This window comes from Ammospiza nelsoni, chromosome 8 (genome assembly GCF_027579445.1).
Source record: "Ammospiza nelsoni isolate bAmmNel1 chromosome 8, bAmmNel1.pri, whole genome shotgun sequence".
NCBI classification, from domain to species: Eukaryota; Metazoa; Chordata; class Aves; order Passeriformes; family Passerellidae; genus Ammospiza; species Ammospiza nelsoni.
The window spans coordinates 20,217,636-20,241,174 of NC_080640.1; the positions used below are offsets into that span (position 1 = coordinate 20,217,636).

At 38.3% G+C, this 23,539-nt stretch overlaps 1 protein-coding gene across 1 annotated transcript in view; it reads right to left on the minus strand.

The window, feature by feature from the left end:
* Positions 1–23,539, minus strand: part of USP54 (ubiquitin specific peptidase 54) — a 91,840-nt gene that overhangs the window by 24,714 nt on the left and 43,587 nt on the right. The window contains exons 2-10 of the mRNA XM_059477014.1: positions 21,645–22,490; positions 18,928–19,020; positions 9,043–9,177; positions 7,805–7,918; positions 7,561–7,643; positions 5,603–5,708; positions 3,566–3,712; positions 2,064–2,213; positions 483–651 (exon numbers count right to left, since the gene is read on the minus strand). Of these exons, the coding sequence (XP_059332997.1) occupies positions 483–651; positions 2,064–2,213; positions 3,566–3,712; positions 5,603–5,708; positions 7,561–7,643; positions 7,805–7,918; positions 9,043–9,177; positions 18,928–19,020; positions 21,645–21,791 (1,144 nt within the window). The 5' untranslated portion in view covers positions 21,792–22,490. The remainder of the gene's footprint in view (positions 1–482; positions 652–2,063; positions 2,214–3,565; positions 3,713–5,602; positions 5,709–7,560; positions 7,644–7,804; positions 7,919–9,042; positions 9,178–18,927; positions 19,021–21,644; positions 22,491–23,539) is intronic.

A 23,539-nucleotide genomic window follows, 5' to 3' on the forward strand; every position in this document is an offset into this window, starting at 1 on the left:
CTCATTTCTCCATAGAGAAATTAAAAAAGAAAAAATACAATAAAGAAGGAAGTCATTCTTATGTTTAACTGAAAACACTGACCTTGAAGGCACTTTGTGCCTTCATTTTTGGTGAGAACAAGCCCTGCAGTAAATGTCCTATTTAAGGACAGTTCAGATCTTTTGAAGTCAGAAACTGCAGTTATTGAAGTCATCAGCTAGTGTTTCTCTCTACATCCAAATCATACCAGGTCCTTCACTTCCCCCATCCCCCAGTTTCTTTCTCCAAACTTTTTTGGAAAAAATTGCTATCCAAACAATCAACAGTCTTGGACCAGGAGAGAGGTTCACAGATAAAACACTGGAAATCCTCTTCAGAATTATTGAGCAGCTTTACAAGCAACAAGGACCCCTGCTGACAATAATACACTCCAAAGAAGGAAAACATTCCACATGCCACATTTCAGTGTGAAGGCAGAAGGCTCAGACCCCACACTGCTTACCTGAGTCCTCACTGTCATAGCAAGTCCTGCTATATTGCTGTAAATCCACCTGAGGGGGCAAGTCTTGCGTTGACACTGGAGTTCCTCTTGGATCTGCATAGAGCAGCAGCAAAGGCTGATAGTGACCCTTAATGCACTTTGTCACAACATCTTTCCATTTTGGACCAATCTGAATTGACAAGAAGAGGGGAAAAAAAGAAAAGGAAAAGGAAAAGGAAAAGGAAAAGGAAAAGGAAAAGGAAAAGGAAAAGGAAAAGGAAAAGGAAAAGGAAAAGGAAAAGGAAAAGGAAAAGGAAAAGGAAAAGGAAAAGGAAAAGGAAAAGGAAAAGGAAAAGGAAAAGGAAAAGGAAAAGGAAAAGGAAAAGGAATAGGAAAAGGAAAAGGAAATTAAGGTTTTCTGTCATCATTTTCTCTAATAAGTTCTCTTTTCCCCCCATCACAATTATTTCAGAGTTTGATTTTCTACTGACATACTTTAACTCTTTTATAGCCAGCATTGACCTGGACTCAGCAAGAAAGCTCCTGAGCCAACCTAATTAAAATCCAGGTATTCATCATCCTATGGCTAAAGTGATTACAGTTCCTGCTAAAAATACAACTACAAAAAAAGTCACTCCCTTTCAGATTTTTTTCCATAAAAATCTTTTCATCCTCTGGGATGTTCTAACTTTGCATCAACCAAAAAGCAGAAGATTTTTTAATTAACAAAATGAACAATAAAAGATACCAAGACAGTAAATTCATTCAAAGCTAAATACTTCAGGTGTGCAAATCTTTCTGCTGTGACAGAACCTGTGCAAGCACTGACAGGCCAGGCAACTAATTCACATAGTAATACTCATCTCCCAGGTTTCACCTGACACACTGAACATTTACTCCAACAAATCTGCTCCTTACGTGAGTATTCCACTAAAGCACTGCAGGACCTATCCTTGCAAATTTTTCTGCTAAGAAGTATGACTGAATATATGTATTAAGAGGTTTTCATTCATTGAGACTGTGTCTGGGATGACTACAGGAGCAAGTTTTCCTCTCTCACCTTTGTGATTCCATGACTAGAAGGAAAAAAGGAGAGTGGCATGAAATAATGCCAAACAATCTAATGGGTTATAATGTCCTGCCAAGATCCCAGCACTGGTGCCTTTAATGTCAAGGACCTCATGCTTGGTGAAAAGGCTAAAAAAAAAGCACTAACAGAAGAGCGGAAAATTTGTTGTTGGCAGCAAGCATTAGGGAAGACTGGCATGTAGACACTCAAGCAGAGCTCAACAACAGGCACTAAATAGCTATACTGCTTGTCAGCAAGGGAACGACATGTATGCACAAGCAACTGCACATTTTCAAACAACAGCATAAAAACAAGACTAGGAGCCAACAGAACAGAACTAAGAATAGGGCTTCTGAGATTTGTGGTATGCTTTTTTAAAAAATACTTCACTTTGCTGAGAAAAAAAGAGGAACAAATTTGTGAGTGGAAAACCAGCGAAAAACCCTCTCAAAATCTGTATAAAATAGAATGGATTTACACACAAGCAGCTAACAAATTTCCCAAAGAGTGTTTTCCTAAACATTTTTTCTCACCTCTTTAACATGAGCATCATCAAAGTACATCCACTTGCGGATTTTAGTCTGGAAGAAGAAGGTTGAATAGTGTTTTCCATAGTAACAGATCATTCCCACCAAATACAGCTCCGAGTGTTTTGCTCTGTCATCAGTTACTCTGAAGAAGAGCTTCAAGAAGGGAGGTAAGAAAAAGAGAAAGAGAAATTAATAAAGTGCTCAGAATTTTACATACTGCTTTATATTCAAAGACCTCAAAGTACTATAGAGAGGTGCCAGGCTTTTATTTCAAAATATAGAAGAAAACAAGGCAATAAGTAATCATGCAACGTTTAAGCAAACTCAGAGACACAGACCAGAAATGGATTCTGACCAACTCACAAGATGCTCATAAATTGAGTTACACTTGGAGTACGTGTACACTTGAAGGGATGACATTTACAACAAAGATAAAATACCTGTTACATAATTTGAATGTGGTTCTATTCCGAAAATTTGTATTCTGTGTCATGCTTGCTGATTACATCAAATACTGTTTAAAACATTCATTCCTTTTTGCAGAAACAAGGTGGTTTGGACGGTAAACAGCTGGCATTTATTCTGACTTGAGCAAGGGCTATCCAGAATATAGACAGACCAATTTATGATGCTAACACTTAGAAGGTCAACTGAAGACATCAGCAGATCAAAATAATTCAGCACACAAGAAAAAAAAATCTTGTCTATTTAATTGAATTTTGTGAATTTGAATTGCCCAGGTCTCATGTTTTAGTGCATTACTGCTTTACTACACAAAGACCACACTGTTTCATAACCACATTTCCATCAACTCACACTGATTCTGGTACATTGTGCACTGGACAATGCTTTTTTTCTTTAAACATCATGTGTATTTATATATTAACTATTTTATGTAGTATCTCAATGCTGCAATAAGACACAGCTACAGTTTGGTACACCAATAATTCAGCTCTAAAGCATCAGTTAATGCAGAATAAGTGAATCCTCCAGGGAATCCTATTTAATTCAGTCTGTCATTCAATCACACAGTGCCAGTCACCATCTCTTAGAGACTGTTCAGTCACAAATAACTCTTCAGTGTTATGACCACACATTTCACCAAAAAGAGGAGCTAAAGGTAAAAAAAAAAAAAAACAACAAAAATCCCAAAGACCACTAAACTACTTTTTGTCTTCAAAAGAAATAGAAATAAACTTCTGTTCTTTAAAATGAAAGAGCACATATGTATTTTTATAGAAATAGCACAACCATGATCCAGAATTTCCTTTCACTTGAAAGTATTTTTGCAGTTTCAGACATTTCAGAAACTCAAGAACATAGAATTCACAGGTTTTTCTAAGGCTTTCAGAGACAGGTCAGATCCTTGGTTCTACCCTCTACTCCTCTTTTTATGGACACCAAAAAGGTGAAGCTGGTGACTTTTTATTTTTTCCATTTGCTACTGTAAACTACCACAAAAAAGACAGCCTTTGTAAGTAGTGCCAAAATAAAAAAAAACTCACATCTCCCAGTTTAAGGCAAGTTCCCAGACTGTGAATCACATCCTCAGCCAGATCAGAATGGTCTGAGTCCCAAACCAAGCCAATGGTGATGATCTGTGGCGAGTTCATCAGCACACGACGAATACGGATCTTTTCCCCACAGTTACTCTGAGCATATAAATAAAACAAGACATTAATTTAATTCTTCACTTGTTACAATGTTAGGGCAAGGAACTAACAAGTATAAGTCTCAGAATTACAGCTTCCAAAGAGGAGGTGGTGAAACATAGCAGAAACACTCAGTGCCAAGGTAGGAGCTTCTCATGTCATAGATGAGATGTGCTATCAGGACTATCCTGCAGTCTCAAGCTTTGAAGCGAACACTGCCAATCCTTCCTCCTGCTATTGATAATGATTAAAACATAAGAGCAAAAATCAAGTTTATTTAGAAAAAGATAAGCAAACATACATGGAAGATCCTAGTAACATTCTTAGGAATTGGACAGAAAGGTCACTTTTGATCAGAATCTCAGATTAAAAATTGTATGTACAGAGACTGATGCTTTATATGACAGCGTCAGGAAAAATTTTCTGCTTTGCTGTTAAATTTGAATGTTTCTATAGGGTACCTCAAACATCCCATCTTAGACAGTACAGTTAGGTCTGTATTTGTATAAATACAAGAACAGTAACTGAAAGATGAGGAGATTAAGAATTTTTTTAGTAACTCAAAGGACTTCTACAATTCTTATTTCCTGTTTAGATTTTTCTTCCCATTTTTTACTTTTTAAATAAGTACCAGTGCACTTTGCAGGGGAGAGGGGTGTCAATGATGCAATGGAGTGGGGGGGGAAATGACAAAAGCTATGACAAAGTCCATTTGCAACATTCCTTTTTCCCCTGCAGCACATCACAAAGGTATCCCTAGAAAATTGTAGGAAAAAACCATTTTCATACTGAGAATCATTTCTCTTGTCCACAGAGTCCAGTTTCCCAACTGGATATAATAATTTCTGACACTAAAACCAGGGAAGATATCACAAAGCGCCTCTTACCTACAGCAATCTAGAAAATTTCATCAGAATTTCAGTCCCAAACATTATTGGGAGACAAAAATGAAAAATTTAAAAAAAAAAAAGAAAGAAACTGCAGAGGACTCTGATGTTTAAATGTAGATATGAGGTCTTAACATTAGGATGACTTTTTTCACCTGTATTTTGAAAGGTTCTTTTAAACTACAGGCAATTCTGTTTATTACCTCCCAACCTATCTTACTCTCACATTGTCTTCTTCGCTTCAGCATTTTCAGCATGACAGCAGGAACATGGCATCCTGATAAAAAGCTTCCTTACCGTAACTTTGATGACACACTTAGCTAAACATCAATAGAAAATTTTTTTTGAGTATAAAAAGAAAGGAGCAGCAAATGCTAGTATGCAATTTTATTCAACTGATTATTTCACAAAGAGCAGTTTGCCCTGACCAAGAATGTCTTTCTATTAAATTTCACATTCTTTGGTTATTAAATAGATGGACTCATATGCACCTTTTAAATGACAATAAAATATCTTAATTTCTTTGACTTAGATAAGTAAGTACGCCACTACTTGCCAATATTAAAAGGTATATATTTCAATGGAGACTTTTACTGAAGGTTTCAGAGTTATAAACTGGGAGGGGAGCCAGGTATAAAATGGAAATACTTACACTGGCCCCAGGGACCAGGTACACAAGGCCTCCTGTTAAAGGTAATGCACCTAACAGTAGCATTATATGAAGCAGCAACTCTGCAGCTGTTTCCTGCCCTACCTATTAATCAATATACAAAAAAAGTTTGATGATAACTCTTTTTGCATATTTATTAAAAGGCAGAACAAGATGTTGAACTCTTACTTTAGAAATCTAGCACTTATGCTATACATAAACAATAAGCATCTATTCTTGTTTTAATGCTTGTGGCTAGTCAAAGCAGCACCCATCATCACTAAGTTTTCCCTTCCTTCACGGAGTACCTGTGAGACACTGAATTCACACCCAAAGAGAACCAAGGCTACTCACTGGACAGTTTCTCAGGTCCCCCATGGTGCTGGCATTCTGCAGCAGCTCTCCAAACATATCTGGAGTTGGCTTCTCCCGCCTCTCCAGCATACAAATAGCTTGATTGCTTCAGTATAGACAAAGCATGGAAAACAAAAGTTTAATAATAAAACCACAAACCCACGCTAATCTAGCATATGCCTAAATTTTTTATTAAATTAAGAAACTTAAAATACAGAACACTTTTTATATTTAACATTGTAGTACAGGAAAAAAAACACATAGTTAATTGTGAATTACTACATCTTCCACAAAAATACTGCACAAAGAAAACAAGTAGAACTGAAAACAGAAATAGATTGCTTGGTTTAAATTTTTTATCTTAAAAGAAAATTTAAGCAATTGATAAATACTTGGTTTCAAAATGAAATAGTTGCTTCAAAATGTGCCTCCTTCAATAAGCACAATTATAGTAAAGTAGCACAGAAAGACACATTCTGAATAAAATTACAAACAAAAATTAGCATGGTACCCAATTTATTTCACTGTCCAAATTGAAAGAAAGATATGTACACAAGAGTATTAGTGCTCAAAGCATGTTCCAGCTTAAAATGGTTTCAGAGATGAATAAATATATTAGTATGTATTGCTATTTCTAAAATAATGCATGACTTAAGATCTATTGTGATATTTCCTAAAAATATTGAATACCATTTACATAACTATTTTGCCCTTTTTCTAATAAATAATATTCGAATATATGGTGCCTGCTGGAACCTAATGAAAATCTGCAGCTTGATGGAACAGCAGGCATCAGCCACAAGGGGGATGCTTGACAGTACTCTTGCTATAGAGGTGAAATGGTACCTTTTAGGAGATCTGCATGTGAAGAGTACCTAGCAGTTTTCATGACAATTTTTTCTGTAACTATAGATATCACTGTAACTACGTATCTCACATGCCAGACATAAAACAAAGAAAAGTTATTAATCCTAATAAAGATTTCAAGACAGAAACAAATAACAGATTCCTGCCTTAATCAGATTTTAAAACCTTCTAACCGAGCAGCCATATACTCAAAGAAGACTTCTCCAGCATTAGCTCAAACAATCTGCTACAGACTTAGTGCTCATGCTCTGTGCAGCACCTTTAAAGAAAGGTCACAGTGGCCAGGGAAGTTCTCCCTTAACTAGATTAAACAGGAGCTATATATTCATCCAAGAAAAGAGGATTTGAGAACTACAGGCTGGTCAGTCTCACTCCACCACCTGGGGCCATGACAGACTAAATCAATCCCCTTGGAAATCAACCCCATGCATGTGAAGGATAAGGTGAGTCAGGGCAGTCAGCACAGGTTTACCAAGGGCAAACCATGTCTCCAGTGAGAACCTGCCTTTCTGCAACATCCCCTAGTTACTGAGGAACTGTCCTGGTCACCATGAAGGAGGAAAAAACCTTCCAGTTCAGAACTGAAACAGGGAGCCCAGAAAAGTCATGGAATTTTTGTCCTTTAAGCACTTTCAAAACTCAGCTACACACAACCCCAAGCAGCCCGATTTAGCTTTGAAGTTTACCCTGCTTTAAACAGGAGGATAGAGTAGATGTCCAAAGGTCCTTTTGAATGTAATTTTTTGTTGTTTTTCTTATCTGTCTTCTTAAATCACTTGCTCAGACATTAAAATCTTTCAAATGTACATGAGTCCTTGCTACTACAGTTGTCAAGATTCAGAATCATAAACAAGCAGACACACTGATCCATGCCTAAACTACCATCTTCTGCTTCACTAAATCCTCACGTTCTTTATCAGAGTTATCAAAGCTCTGCCAACTTTGAACAAATCATGTTCTAGGCATTTAATCAATAAAGATCATAAAGATCCAACTGCAATACCAGGGTGGGAGGAGAAAAAAAAGAAAGAAAAAAGTGGGGGGGGGGGGGGGGGCAGAGGAGGGGGATACCTGTGAAAAACTCAACTCACCAGAGTGAAGTTGTGGAAATATAATGTACCATCTGGATGAAAGGTAATGGGTCAGAGGTGGCACCACAACTGGTACAAACACACTAAAGAAAAGAAAATATAATACATTGACAAGATGAAACAGGTATTTTCACTGCAACACTTCTGCCTGTACATTTCTTTACTGTGGCAATGAATGTTTTAGGAATGAAAACATAAAACTGGACAACTGGCCCTTGGCATAAAGCACATATCTTTACCTCACCTGTTCAAATAAAGTCATTGCAAACTTCTGGTGGGAGACACAATGTGGTGCAGTGCAAATGTCTTCCTTTGTCTCATCTGCAATGTGGAAGTGAATTCGCATTAACAGGTTTTCCTAGCCAAAGGAAAAAAGGAAAAAATGCATTAGATAATTTCAACTGCAGACAAAAGTTACGATACGAATCACAAAAGCATGCCAGATGCAATAATGTTAAAGACAGAAGGCTCCTGCAAATTCATGAAAGTTACTTCAAAAACAAAGAAGTTGGTATTTCTTGGATAAAAAAAGGAAATGCCCTCCACTTCTGATTTGAAATGCTGGATCAGGTAACCATTTATTTTATTTAATAGCACTGCTGAAGACTCTGCTGCTGATTTTTCTGTCCAGTTCTCAAGCATCCATGGATATGACCAAATGTAACACAATACCTATGCAGTTTTAAAAATCACTGGATTGACACTAACTTCTCATCAACACAAAATAAATCAACTTCTACATTCCGTGAGAGCTTTGAAATTTGCCACATCAACTATATTCTATCAAAAAGGGGGAGAACTAATAAATGAAGAGGCAGACTAAATTCTGTATGACACAAAAGGACCAAACATTTCCTAGATACTAATTAATACAATTGCATCTGTTTTAAAGTTTCCAGGAATCCTTGTCCCAAGACCTTCTCTCCTCCCACTGTTGCCAACATTAATCTGTGGGTGCCAGAAATCTCTTGACAACTCTTCTAGCAGAACACTTTTCACTAACACTACTAGCTGCCTGGGTGGTTTATAGGCCTGCAATAAACAGGTTAAGATTAATTACTTGGCAAAACAGCTCTAACATTATACAACTTTCCTTGAAAAATTTTCATGTGGAAATGCAATTTCAGAAAAACTGGCAAACAAAATGTCCTTTCACCCTTTTAAGGAGATCCTTAAAACTGGAATCCTGGATCATTCTTTTAGTGCAATTTTTTCACAATTCACATCTAAAGCACACTGCAGAGGGCAAGCAGCACACATGCGAAAGAAACTGTAAAAACAGTTACCGATGCTATTACCATTTCCAAATCATTAGTCTGAGGATCCCTCTGTGCACTTTTCCAGGCCAGACATGCAAAGTCTGTTGCAATTTGGGGAAAGAAAAAATAGTGGGGAAAAAATTAAGGGGAAAAAAAATCAGGGAAGATTGGGTAGTGGTGGGCCACATCTCTGCCTGTCAAACCACCTTTCAGTCATACTCACAAAACATTCAGCAGCATCATCCATGATGCCCAGCTGGAAGCGTTGCTCATCCTGAAATGTCTTTGCAAGAGCAGTGCGCAGGGCATCAGAAGGCAGCACCTTCTCACTGCTACACTGAAACTGGTTGAATATACCCTAGCAAAAAAACAGAAAGACACTTAAGTTACTGTATTTTTCAAAATATGACTCAATTTATATGAAAACAAACAACAACCATTTAAGTTGTTTGGATCCTGCAACACACAGATACTTGTACAGTACACAGACTACAAGAACAAATCCCCGGAGTTCCTCCTTTGAAATCATACGCACCTTTGTGTATTTCTTCCTTTTCTTTCACAGATACAAGGGAGAGTTAGCAATTTAGGATAAAAATTCCCTCAGTGTCAATCCCCCCCGGATCTATTTGTCTTTCTCCAAATCTGATTCCTGAAGCAATGAACACCAAAACATTGTGCTTTTTATTTCCATCTCTCCCTCTCCATTTAACTTTCTAACTTCCAGCTTACCCATGCCACCTCGTTCCCTCTTTTAAGCAACTCTTTCTAAACATCTCTAGCTCTTAAACGGCCACAACTTGATACTAGCACACTTTAAGAAATCTGCCCTTCCTAAGTCCAAGTGGGTAAGAATTAGCTGACTTTTGTATCAGCATGCAAGAGGGAAAAGGCATGATGTGCACAGGAATAGCAGTTGCCATGTACAGCCAGCTGTTCATTTGCTGCCGTAAACCTGCATTTTCATAACTGTAACTCACACATCACCTGGGTAACAACCATTTGCAAGGATGAGCAGTTCTAAGAAGACACATTATTTTGTGAAATGTGGAAGTTCTGTACATATTCCCAATTGATTAAACACGCGCATTTATTTTGTGTGCTTGCCTGCACATGTGTGTGAAATATCCAAAACCTCATCTGAACAGTTCATTTTCACTGTGCACTTCCTACAAAAACAGGAACATAATTCTGTATGCAAGATATTCAGTCTAAGTAAAAAACTTCTAGTCCTTATTTTAATACAAGACAATTCTCCATCACCACTGTGCTCTACTTTCTACCTCATTTCATATGACAAGCAACCATCTTCATCAGTGTCAATCTCAAAATTCTGCCTGTCTTTTCCTATAAAACTGTCCTCATAATTTCTCTAAAGACAGTGAAAAAGCTCAATTCATACTGCAAGAGAGGAAAAAGGGATCACCAGTCTGCTTTTCTGCATTCTAAACTTAGTAAGACAAGGAAAACAAAAATCAAACTTTTTTGCCTGCTTGATATTCTTTTAAATCTATATTAATCTGCAGTGATTCATAATTCTTCCTTTAATTACAGAAACCTTCTCCCCAACATACTTAGGATCTACAGTAATTGGAAGTCATCTAAATCTTTCTCTCCTTTAACTATTTTTACTTGTTTCTCATCAGGAAATGGGAAGGTAAGCTGGGAGGTTTGCCAAATGGAACAATCTTGTCTGTTTTGAGGAAGCTGGAAAAAGTGCCAAGCACAGCTGTCACTGCACAGGCAGCAAACCACCCTCCACGCCCCTGCCATTTCTGCCCATAGGAATGGTACAATTTGTAGTGTTGACATAATCTAAAATAGATGTAATATGCCTATATCTCTTTACTGCAACTTTTATTTTGGTGGTCCTCAAGGTGCTCATTGATGGAAAATAGTCCATTGTGCTGAAACTCACAGCTCTTCTATTATTGCCTTTATTAGAGTATCTTAGAAACATGAGAAAAGGGTAAGGAAAAGAAAGCCATGAGGCAGTATTATACTTTGTGAACTACAGACAATACCCCCCTCAGTTATCTTGTACATACATAAAACAGAAACAATCAACAAATCTCTGCACTTAAACTTGACTGCCACTTCTGTCACTCTGATAACTGAGCAAGTTTCATGTTTCATTAGTGAATTTTCTCATTTCAGTGACCCTTACAAAAAAAAAAAGGCAGTGAAACACAACTCCACCCTGCTTCACATTTTGCATTAAATCATTTAAGAGCACTCCAAAATATTCACAACTGTGCTTCAGAAATGTGTTTATTCTATTTATTCAATCTCACTTCATAGATCTGAGACTTGTCTAGCAACTGGTCAACAACCTCACTGCCATGAGCCGATGGGCAAGATCTGGTTTGCTTCAATGAGAGCCCTGAAATGGCTTTGCACTCCTGAGGGGTGAGAAACAATGCAGGCTTAAACTAGGTAAAAGGAGAAGCAAACAAGGAAGCTGAACCTCTTCTTCTAAACTTCTATCTTTAAAGAAACAGTATACTTACCATGGAACAAAAAATAATTAAGCAATGTCAATTCTGTGAAGAATGCAAAAATCAGTATGTAACAGATTCCAATATAACATGGAAGAATGCTTCCTCAAATTTGTAATGACATAGCACACAATGGTATATAGTCCTATTTAGATTACAAAAGAGGAACAAAAACTTAAAACTGGTGAGTAATTGTGCATTTTAATTTAATAAAGATCAAATCTTATTATGGTATTGCACAATGCAGTTTAGAGCACGTAGGAAGTCCCAAAAGCACCTCAAATGGAGTCAAAAGTACTCTGGAACACAGGGGAGTTTGGTTTTCCTTAGGTTTCAGTCACTGGGTAGGATTGGGGTTTTGGGGAGGGAGATGGGGTTGTTGGGGTTAATTCCCCTTTCTTTTTCAAGATAGGTTCTTTGCTCCCCTTCAGAACAAGTCTATCTTGTCTCTCAACCTCAGATGAACAGGTGTGGCATTTCCTGCAATTTCATCACTTCCCATTATCTAAGTCAGATCTCCCTCATCAATTTAAGGTCTTGCCTGTGAGCAATACTGTCAAGTGCTCAAACATTGGTTCCCTATAGAGGTATGGAAGCCAGCTGGGTGCAGACCAGGAAAGCACTCCTCGTTCTGCCCCAGGAGTTCTCATGGCACCTTTCTTCCAAGGGACCGTGGAACATGAGAACTTCATAAATGAAACATTCAAACTTCATTCTCCTCCAAAAACGCCTTCAACTTCTTCTGAAACTGAAGATGATGGAAATCCCATCAGTGCACTCACAGCACCGATGATCTCTTTCAATGCCTGCGTTCCAACACAAACGGGCGAAAATGCTAAGTTTCTTCTATTTTACCTTTTTCCAGTAACTAAAATCAAGGAGGCGATACAAAAAAAAAATTAGCTTAACATAAAATCTAAGAATTATTAATACTGTATTAATAGCAGTACTTTGATTTCTACACTGAGGAAATGGTTCCTGGCATGTTGGCCCGTCTACAAGCTACAACAGAACAGTGTGAGCAAGGGATTTTTCAGATAGCAAGTCTGTGTTCTGGTTATACTGCATTCCTATGAGAGGTCTATATGGAAAAGAAGCCCATCTCCCTTCACATCCCCTTCCCTACAGCTCTTCATAAGTCTGGAAATGCTAGCAGAGAATAAAATTTGGACGTGCATGTGCTCTTTAAGACCAATTCGCTAAGTCCATCTAGTTGCATGTAGTCCTTCCCCAAATACTAAGATCAACTCCCAACTACATTGTTATCTTTCACCAGCTTGCTCTCAGATGGGTCCAAACCTGGAACTTCCTTAATCTTCTTACACTATCAACTGTAGGGCCTCACTCCATTTTTTTACTATTCAGAAGGCTTTTTCATAGTTTTTAAACTGAAGGCTTTATATCCTTTCTACTACTACACAGCTGGGCCCCTGGCACACATCAGAACAAAGCCTTGCAGTCAGTGGGCTTCCAAAATAATGTCCTCGACTTTGGGAACTTGGGAGTGGGGATCAGTATGAACTTCCTAGATGTACACTGATCAAGGATCAAATAAAGGAAAACAACCTAAGTTTTGAGACCAGGTATATTTATCATACAGCTCTTCAAGAAACCTTGAAGACATTTCAGAACACTAAAATGCACATGCATGATCATAAACCAAGTTTTTTTCACCTGGTTTACTGATTAAAAATAACAAGTACTCTTTTAGGTAATCCATGGGCTTGACAGGCATTCTTGGGAGTTCTTTTAAAGATCTGTAAGTTGCAATAACTGCAACCCCCCTCCTATAGCTTACAAGATCTGCTCCCAATTATCTTTAATAGTGTTTGGAATCAACTTCCTCCCTAGGAAAGAAGTATTCCATTTATTTGGGGTAAACTGACATCTGCAGTGTGTAACTAACCATACTGATGAAACAAACCAAATTTGATACACATTCACATGCGACTTTCTAATCAAGCATGCAAAAGTAGGCTGACATAAGAACAAATTGATGGGTGAAGACAATAGGGAACAGCTACTGAATCAGAACAGTGTTTATGCACTGTAATTTTGAGTTGGGTCCTTGGCAGCTTTCTGGGAACTAACCCTTCCAGAATTATATAGAAGCTTCTTCGGAATAGGGATATCACTGCAGCTCTAGTGGTATGGTATTTCAAAGGACAAAACATGTTCTCCTCACCTTAGTATTCCCTACACTAATCAATTGTTTCTGGGTTTTAGTGATGGGATTTTTGCTTGCATGATTTTTTAAGCTTTCTCTCCATTCCAGTAGCATGTCTTTCTCACCCTGCTCAGTGCACCTTTTTTTCTTGCCTGTATTACCTAATCTCTCATTCAGAACATCACACTCTCTCACTGAAGCCTCATACTCAGTACAATAATCTGTTTCAAATGGCTGCTAAAAATAGTTTTTCTCCTATCGAAACACAACAGCCTCCCATACCCACAGTATTTTCACTTGCTCAATTTCTTCCCCACATTTCCTCGTGTTATATTCACCTTCAAGGTTGCAACAAATTCTATGTCTATTTGGTTTTGTGTCTTTTGATCTCTTTTCAAACTTCTAAGTCTGGTGACAATCAAGCTAGATTTCCATTCTTTCCCTTCTTTTTATGTACCTTCCGTTTGTGCTCACACTGTACCCTGAATATTAAGATCAGGTCCCCAGCAGAGACTATCAAGTCAGGCACTTCTGGCTACTACCAAAATCAAGTAAAAATAATACTTTCCACAAGCCTTGTTTATGAAGGTGGCAGGAAAAGAAATTCAAATCATAGAATGTGCACATCTACTAGGTAACAATTCATTAACTGCTTCATCAAGATCAAAGCAGCCAATTGTTATTTGGAAGCTTCAATTACCAGTTTATTAACTCAGGGAACTGTACTTGCTGCTAGTTTATTTGGCAGGCAGTTAACTGCAAGTGCCAACTGATGGAAAACATTCAAACAATAAAAGTAATCATTTTATGTGTTTTGACTACTATTCTACCTGAAATACTACTATCATTAGAAATAGAGCATAAAAAAGAGGATGTAATCTTTGCAACCAACTTATTATGGTCTCAACCACATGATGAACATTTCATAATAACTCACTCAATTTCAAGCAAGTGGCTTATGAGAACCAACTGTAGTCATTCCACTTTTTTAAAGTGCTGTAAAACCCTACTGTTCTCCATTTTCATCTTAAACAACATCATCTCTACACAGAAAATTCACATTCTTCCTGCTTTTGTTGCACATGACAAAACAACAGAAAAGACCAGCCCTATTAGAATGTATCAATCAATAGAACATTCTTCTTTGTGACCTACAAAAAACACTCAGTGCCGTATCCTGGCACTATGGAGCTCTCAGTACAATCCCTGGAAGGAGAACAAACTCTCTGTGGCATGCTCAGTACAGTGGACGGATTTCCCCCTTCCTACCCTCTTCCAGCTGTGATAAACACCAAAGCAAAGTCATGCTGAAAAAAAAAAAGGAAAATAAACCAAATCATAGTAGACTTCATCATAAATAATAAATCAAAAAGCTGTTCCAGTGTTATGGCAGGCAAACCACATAGTGGTAAGGACAGCTGGTATATTGAAAAAAATACTTAAATAATGCCACATTTTAAGGGGCAGTGTTTGGGGTTCCAGCACAGAGTCTGCAACTCTCCCTTTTTACAGCTGTTGATGCAAGGTAACTTCCAAATAACCAAGGAATGCATATCTGGAATGATATCAAGGTTCATTTTCTAGCTACATAAACACAGTCAGGGAGCACATCAAGTTTTAAAATGACTTCAAGAATTTGTGAAATGGGAAGTCTTCAACGTGGTACAAAAATAAAATGTGATTTGATCAGGTATGACATCACTGTCCTGTGATCCCATATTTGAAATTACAAGTAATATTTAGAGAGCTAACTGAGCAATTACAGTAAATACAGTGCATGACATCCAAATTCCTAGAAACAGTTGCAACAAGCCAAGAAAGTGTGGAAAAAATACTTCTTCAGTGTTATTCCATGGCTAAATTTAGCTTAGAGAAGACTATCTTCCTCTAGAGCCAAAAGGAAGAGGATGTCACCTTCAGAGCAACATTTCAGAGCAGGAGAAAGGCATGAAGCATCTCTATACAACACAGATGGTGTCAGGTATGCTGTGAAAGGACTCTGAAGTGAAGTGGGGGAACATGACATAGGCTCCTCTCCACAAGTACTGTCCCTTTCCCAGGCCAGGCTGGAATCTGAACATGCCAGCATGCTCTGAAGAAGGGTAAACATGTCCTGCCTCCACCTTGCTTGATGTGGACAAGTGTTTTGGGCAGATCCACCTGACAGCATGCAGGGCTAATTACCTCTCCCCAGACCCTAATAGGAGATTTTCGCATGGTATAGAGCTCCAAATTCTGGTGTTCCCACTGGATCCAGCCACTTCTTCTCCCTCATCTTAGCAAAGCCTAAGGCAAGATTCAAGAAAAAGAGGATGTCAAAGACCTGGAAGCTAATCCAGCATTATCCTCTGGCAGGACAATAGTTAAAGGCTTCCAGAGCAGAAAGGAGAGCTGGGGCAGGGGAAGAGATGGGCACAGAAGGGAGGGGATGACCCTGCTGCCCTGGAACACAAAACATGCTCTTGGTGATGCTTGCAGCATTAGGTGCACATTAAGCACATAATCCCACTTGTCTTACAGAAGTTTACACATAACATGTACCAGACAGACTTTTACAGGAGGAAGAAAATAGAGCAATTTGAAAACACTGATCCAGAGGGCACAGAGAACGAGTAAACACCTTGAACAGCCTTTTTTCCCCTTCTACTGCCTGCTTAAGGAGAACATGAAGATGAATGGGACCATCTCCATGGTTTGGGGCTGTCCCTTGTGGATATCCCTACCTTTTCAGCTGCTTTCAAGCAAGACAGCTTACATTTCTGGTGCCCAGAGGTTTTTTTAGGGGTTATGGGGAGGTCTGGTCACCCCCAGTTTCACTTAGAGTCAAGTGATAGCCCTTATAACTCACCTTTATAATGGTATTTGACTTGATAGCAACACAAAAAGGGGGAGGGGGGAATTTTCAAATACTTATGAACACACATCAACATTTTACAAAAGATAATAAAAGTGAAAGCTTGGCACAATATTACCCAGAGAAAGAGTTTCTGGAACAGGCTTTGGTAGGATGCAGAGCAATGTCCCATGAAGAACAGACTGCACATAGAGTAGATGCAAACTTTTTGATCCAGTCGGAATCTATTTACTTTTTCAAGTTTTGGTTACTGCCCACTTTCATAAATAATTGTCTGGGTAATTCCTCAATTGCTTATGTGTTCTTTAGGGTTTTTGTGAGCTCTAGGAATTCTGCACACAACCAGACACAAGTTTGCCAAAATGTGCAAAAGTAGTAGAGGATTTGGTGCAATATTACTGTTTTACTGGAAATTCAGGGTTGTAAAAACTGCCACCTAGGAACATTATTGCTGAGAACTTCAGGTCAAAAAAAAAAAGCCAAACAAAACCAAAAACACACACACATAAAATCTTTGCAGGTATCTGAGAGTGAAGAGACAGCAGCAAATTTTTCAAAAGCTGCTTATTAAAAAATAGACACACGGCTGCACGCATAGAATTTGTGAATTCCATCACACCGCCTGTCATTTCCTAGTTTATGACAGCACACTACACAATTCAAGACATCAAAAACAAGGATTGTACCAACACAACTAAACATTATTTGACCCAATGTCTGCTTTTAGTACATATATTTCAGAGATCCTGTCATTTTCCAGTTTTCCTGTAGTGCTTTCCCTCTCACACCAGCACTGCTAATCCACATGTATCTTTGTCTGCAGTTTATCTTTCAAGATCAGTAACACAAAGGTTCATCCTCTCCTTCTTTCTGCAATATTCTTTCACATCCCTCTCCCTCTTTTTTCAGTATTCTATACAGAAAGGCTTTTAACTATTATCTCCATATTAAAACCTGGACTGAAGTGCAGAGTTGAGAGTCTACTTTCGTTCATGGCAGAACCTGTCTGATCTCCTGGTATTTCCTTGATCACGTTTTTCAGTTAAACCCCAGAACGGCAAAAGCTTACATTCATGGTAAATTCCTAAATCCTTTTCTTTCTGACCTCATCTTGGCTAACAAAGAATACCAACAAGCACTTGACATTATTCAAGGGTATGATCCAAAAGATACCTTTAAATTATCCCACTGAACTTAATGAACTCAAACCAGATCATGACTAAGTCTTGTCATTCCCCTTTAAGGAAGGGGATATATTTAATACTCCATCTTTTCTGTGTCTGAAGAGCTGTATCTCACTTTGGATGCACTACCTTGCTCCTAACCCACCGTTACATCCTCTTCCGATGATACTGCTGTAAGTATCATCCTGTCTCATCATTTCAATAGATACGTCTTTGAGACAAATTTCCCCTCAAAAACAGATAAATTCTCTCACTTCATGCCTTAACAGTCTCCCCTTTAGTGTTCATTTGCCAGGGAAAACTCCTCAACAACAGCCCAAAAGCTCCCTACATAATTCATTTCAAGCCTGTTCTCTACCAGAGCACCTGTGACGTTACTTAACAGCAGCAAAACAGCTGTTATATCATAAATATTGCCTGGGAAGTCAGATGATCTTAATTTAACCCTGCACTCTCTATTTAACCATTTTTATAAGACACAGTGTCTGCCATTTTTATTACTGTACATAGAATTCATGACACAAATTCTCTACAATTAGTTTATATATTTAGTTGGATTTTACAAGGCATTTGTGATCAAAGATGATGTTTAAGTCTCAAGTTCAGAAAGGAAAATCACTGCTCAGGAAGATTAAAGCTAGGTATTTTCATCATGTTTGCATCATATACATTTCTCCCACAAAATGCGAGGGGTTTGAGCTAGCAAAATTTAGAAAGGGGGTCACAAAAAACCCCCAGAATGCAACAAATTAATTGATAGAGACAAACAGAGACACAGGATTGCACAATTTACTCAAGTACATAGCAGTACTCCAAATCAGAGCTAGCATCTAGATCTTACTGTCCAGGCAGCCTCTATGACAGTCAGTTATTGAATCTGCAGCTACAAACAGAATTGATGTTTTTTAAAACAGAGACTACAAAGAGCTGAGCCATTTAATGCAGACATCAATATTTACAGTAGAAAATAGCCTTTTAGTCTTACATAATCAACAGTTTTGAACTGTTTGAAGAAAGGCTTAGCTAAATGGCCTTCCCTATCCTGACATTTAAAGTAACTCTGAAGGGAAAGGTAAATGGTGATGAGCACACTGACTGCATACAGTATTATATTTGTATACCAAATGATAAATCGGAAGAAATAAAGCAAACTTGTATTTTACTGTCTGAACTAATGGAGACTCACAATGACCTGCACACCATTAAGAAGAGTCCTTTGTGACTGAAACCTTACCAACACACTTGAACACGTTTTAGAAACTGGATCCTGGACCACTAGCTATCATCTGTACCTTGTTCTCACATATTTTCAGGTGCAAGTTTGATTATAAATATCAATTAAATATCATAAATATTTCTGCTCAAATTTTTAAAGAATGGTTTTCAATGCATTTTTAACTTTTACCTTAAGAGCACAGAAGATGCAAGAATCACCCATACATTTGTGCGTTGTGATCTGCCGGAAACTGCGGCGAAAAATGTCCAGGTGCCACAGAACCTGAAACAGAAAAGGGGCACAGCCAATTTTATGAATATATACCATTAAATATTGCATAAGCTTCTGATTAAATTGCATATGCTGAATAATCCAAGAAGTATACCAATGTCAGCAGTGATCACCTTCAAAGGGACGCCTTTTATCTAACTGCAAGTTGATGTTTTCAACTTTCTTCTTTAGCTGTAACCTTCACATGCTCATTTACAGTATGACCTTCCTCTGAATTTACTGCCTTATGCTTTTAGATTGGAAAACTCACTTCTCCATGCATGTGGCAGTGCTGGCTTAAACAGCACCTGCTCTGACTGCTCTGCTGTGCTGGCACCAGGGCCAGCCACAGGGCAACTGCACCACGAAGCTGAGCAGAGCTGCTGAGGACACTCCCAGGACTGATGGAGATGAAACTCTTCCTTTCTTCCAATCCCACACAGCTTTCTTGTTCTGAGCAGAAAGCCCAGATTATGAAGACAGAGCACCAACAGCATATACATAAACGAGTCCGTGGAGAGGAAACAGCAGAATGCTAAAATCCGTTATGCCCAATATTACCATTCCCAAGTGTCCTGACAGGCCATGATTACTAACCCCAGCCTGTTAGGGCAGTCACAGCTTTCTCTCAGGAGAATTATGGTGGTAATACCAGGTGTGTGACTAGGTAGGGTCATAGCACAGAAAAGCAAGCGGGCATTCACATGTTCCGCTAGCAACAGTGAGAGGTGGCATCTGCTCTAACAGCACCATGGTTTTTATTCTTCAGCTTTACCACTAAACCTGTACACTCTTGGGAAATTATTCAAATTTGTATCCATAAAATAGCAACAATATCCACCTCTGAGGTGTTCTATAGTGAGCTCTTTATGTATAAACGTGGTCAGGACTGGCTATTTGAGCTCAAACTAACTTTCCTGCAAACCTCAGTCACCAGCCTTCCTGAAGGCAGAAGTCTGCACTGAAAGAAGCCCTGACCTAAATCACGTCCTACCAGGTTCCGGACAGAGCAGCAAGGTCCAGGCTGACATGTGACTTGCTAAATGCTTCATTAGCACAAACAGAGGAACCAAACTTCTTATTTCTGAGGAATTTGCCTGAAGTAATTGGCTAGAAAAAATTTAGCACCCTGGCAAAATTTGTGCAGGTTTCAAGAAGTGTTTTCAACTGGAACGATTTGTCATTTAAACCATACTAATATGTAATATTCAGTAAACACATTTTTAAATATAATCTGTAAGTTTCCCAAAAATTCATAATTGCCAGGGCTATGTTTATACTCGAACTATCCCTGTACTTAAGGGCCTGGGAGGAAATATAAGCCTTGAAAACATTTGATTACAGACAAACATTCCTGAAGAACTACTTCCAACTTTACAAAAGGACAAAAAATCATATTTAGAAATGAGTCCAATTTTTTATGTAATTGCCTCTGGAGTTTAGCTTGAATGTTTAGAGAAAGTTGTAAGAGTGAGGAGCAACAAACATTCAAGAGCATTTCAGACTAAGTGTTAAAAAATTAAGATATACTCCAGAGGTATGTATTTTATGAAACGATTACCATCTTGCCTTTTTTTTTTTCATTCAGCTCTGATTCTAAATACTTTCAGTATCCTGTCTCTCTTCAGCTTTAGAAGAAAAGGGTTTCTGTAGCAGATTAAAGACCAGGTCATATGCTTTCATCTTCATGTGTGGTATGCAGCTGGTATTAAGATCTACTTAGTCCAGACCTAGGTTCACTAACTCAATATTAGGAAGCAGCTGGTCATTACACCTTGCAGCTTAATAAAGGTAATTGATACAGAACATCACTAGAAACTTCTCTTTGCCCTGTCATTCCTAACATATGAAGCCTATTGAGGGTCATAGTTATACAAATATGTATTATTTGCACTGGGGGTATATAGAAGCCTGTAGCTCAGAACCTGATTGTGCCCATGGAAAAAAAACTAAACAGAAGTCAAAACTACAGTGATACAGTCTGTTCTGCACAGACAAGTCATATGAAGGGATGGAAACTGATGTGAAGGGGTTTTAAGCCCTGCTGCCAAAATTACTGAACCTCAACCATCAGATATTTGAAGCATCTAAATGGTGACAACATCTCTGTAGCAGCCATACCACTCCACTGAATTTGGCACTAGAAAAGGTTTTTCTTCTGATTCTTCTAAATCAAAAGGCAAACACTCAGCCATTTAAACTAAGCTACAAAGCAGCAGCCAGAAAGAAAACTGAACTACATAAAGTGGATCTTGTATAGTTATTATCAAACCTTGACTGGTTCAACAAAAAAAGTTTACTTTTAAGGAGTATGCATTCTGCAAGCTCTGCAATATCCTATTATTTTAAAATACAATTTCTATGTATATTTTTAGCATGGGTTGACATTCTAGAAGCTTACACATACAAGACATTCAAGTAAATGATGACTGTGTAAATGCTATTGAATTCACTAGGAAAACTTGAAAATTAAAAAGCTGTTCAACAACTCAATCTGCTTTTCCAAATGTAGCTTTATTCTATCTAGGCCCACCAAGAGTTATGTACTCGAATTTGGCTACATTGCACAGTGCCTAGGAAAACACTGCAATAGACAGAGGGCAAAACCAGGAGCATTCTTTATTCTGTGCTCTTACCTGTAGCGCACTATTCAGGAAGCAGCTGTTCTGTCCTGGTTCATTGCTGAGACCTTTACTGGGTGCTATGGAGGTGGTATTTCGTGGAGTAAACATGCCCTGTACATTGCCCCGACCCACAGAAAAGTAATTTCTTTTCCAAGACATCTTCCAGTTTCAGCTGCAGAAAATGCAGGTTTAGGCTGGCAGAATATTTGACGTGATCAGATGCTTCCTTTCAAAAAATTTGAAACTGAAACAACACCAGTCTTCCTTAAAATATAGTTTAAACAGTATTTAGCCTTTTGGCAGGACTCAAGGAGCTTGCTTCTTTTAAATCCAGCCCGGGATGCTATTCTTCGTTTGCTGCTTATGCATGCAAAAACCTCCTTTAAAAGCAGCCACATAGAACATTTGCAAAGGGATTGAATCCATGGTTGTGCAAGTTCATGTTAAGCTGCTTCTCCCTTTTCCAAATAGGCAGCAACTTCAGAGAACAAATGGCAAATCAAGGAGGTCCCAGACTCAAGACGAGAAAAACAACAACTTCCTCCCACACCCCCAAAAACACAGCTTCTGTAATCCTTCTATAATCCACCAGAAGAACACGGGAAAAATCCAATTAGTAGGGGTGCAAAGAAACCAAAACACAACCTTGGCAGCTGTCTTTCAGTTACATGTATCTTGGGTGATGAAAGAGACATTAGCCTCACAGGGGAAAAAGAAGTAACTCCAGAACTTGAGAGCGAAGATCTCAATAGCAGCGAGACGTCTCTGACACAGCTCTTCTAATTCTGCAGGCAGTCTTCAGAAACTTCTTCTCCCGATCCTCCTTTTGCAATTGGAATGCCCAGCCGTGCCAGAAAGCTTGAGAGAGAAAAATAATCAAAGGCTTGCGTCATTTAATTACTCTTGGTTTTGTGGTGTTCTGCCAAGACCAGCGTTGCCTCACCTCCCACAACACACTAAATCTTCAGAGACAAAGCAAAAAATATAAAATTTCCTCCACCCAAAAAATAAAATAATATGGAAAAGAACAGAGGATTCTGAGAAAAGCATGTAACAGCAAGGAAGTCTGGAGTATGCTGGCAAGGTTAAGAAGGAAACTAGATTAAAAAAATAAACCACAACATTCAAGTAAACCCCATGGCAGTAGTCAAACATATCCTTTACAATCTTGTAGTACCTTTTTTTTTTTTAATTATATCTTATTCATTCAAACAGTTAGACGAGGATTTGTGGTTCCATGAACACATGCTAGCACGTTCTCCACCCTAGAACTGGGATTTTGCACTGAACATGGAAGGCACAAGGCTCATCCCTGACTTGGCAACCCACTGCATTCTCCAGGGAAAAAAGTCTCCAAATTTCCCTCATCAGAAACTATGTGTACCTCTCCTCAATCTAGGTACATGGGATAGATGATGTCTTATAAAGGGCACGGAAACAGGAATGACAAGATTCATGAAAACACAGATTTTTTTTTTTTTAATTCTCTTAAGTGTAGTCCACCTATATTTAAAGAAACTTGAATAGTATTTTCCAGGGACATTCCCAATGACATCTAGAATTCTACCAATTTTGATACACATAACAACAATTGAAATTACCTATTAGGGCTAGTATGAGCAAGATAACCCTAATCCAAATGTATTTAAGTGTTAATTGCAGCATGAAGTCACTACCAAGTAGAGATATGCAGGGTTTGTACATCAGCAAAAATTAACTGAGAGTATAATACCCTACAAAGATACCCTGGGTATCTCTGAAGGCATGTTCTTCATCTTCCACACAATTATAAATTCTTCATCTCCTGTCAAAACACACAGAACTTCCTAAAGACCTCCAAATGTGTTACAGCAGCCTAACACATTCCCTTCTACTAATACTTCATTTGTATTTCTGTTAAACTCATT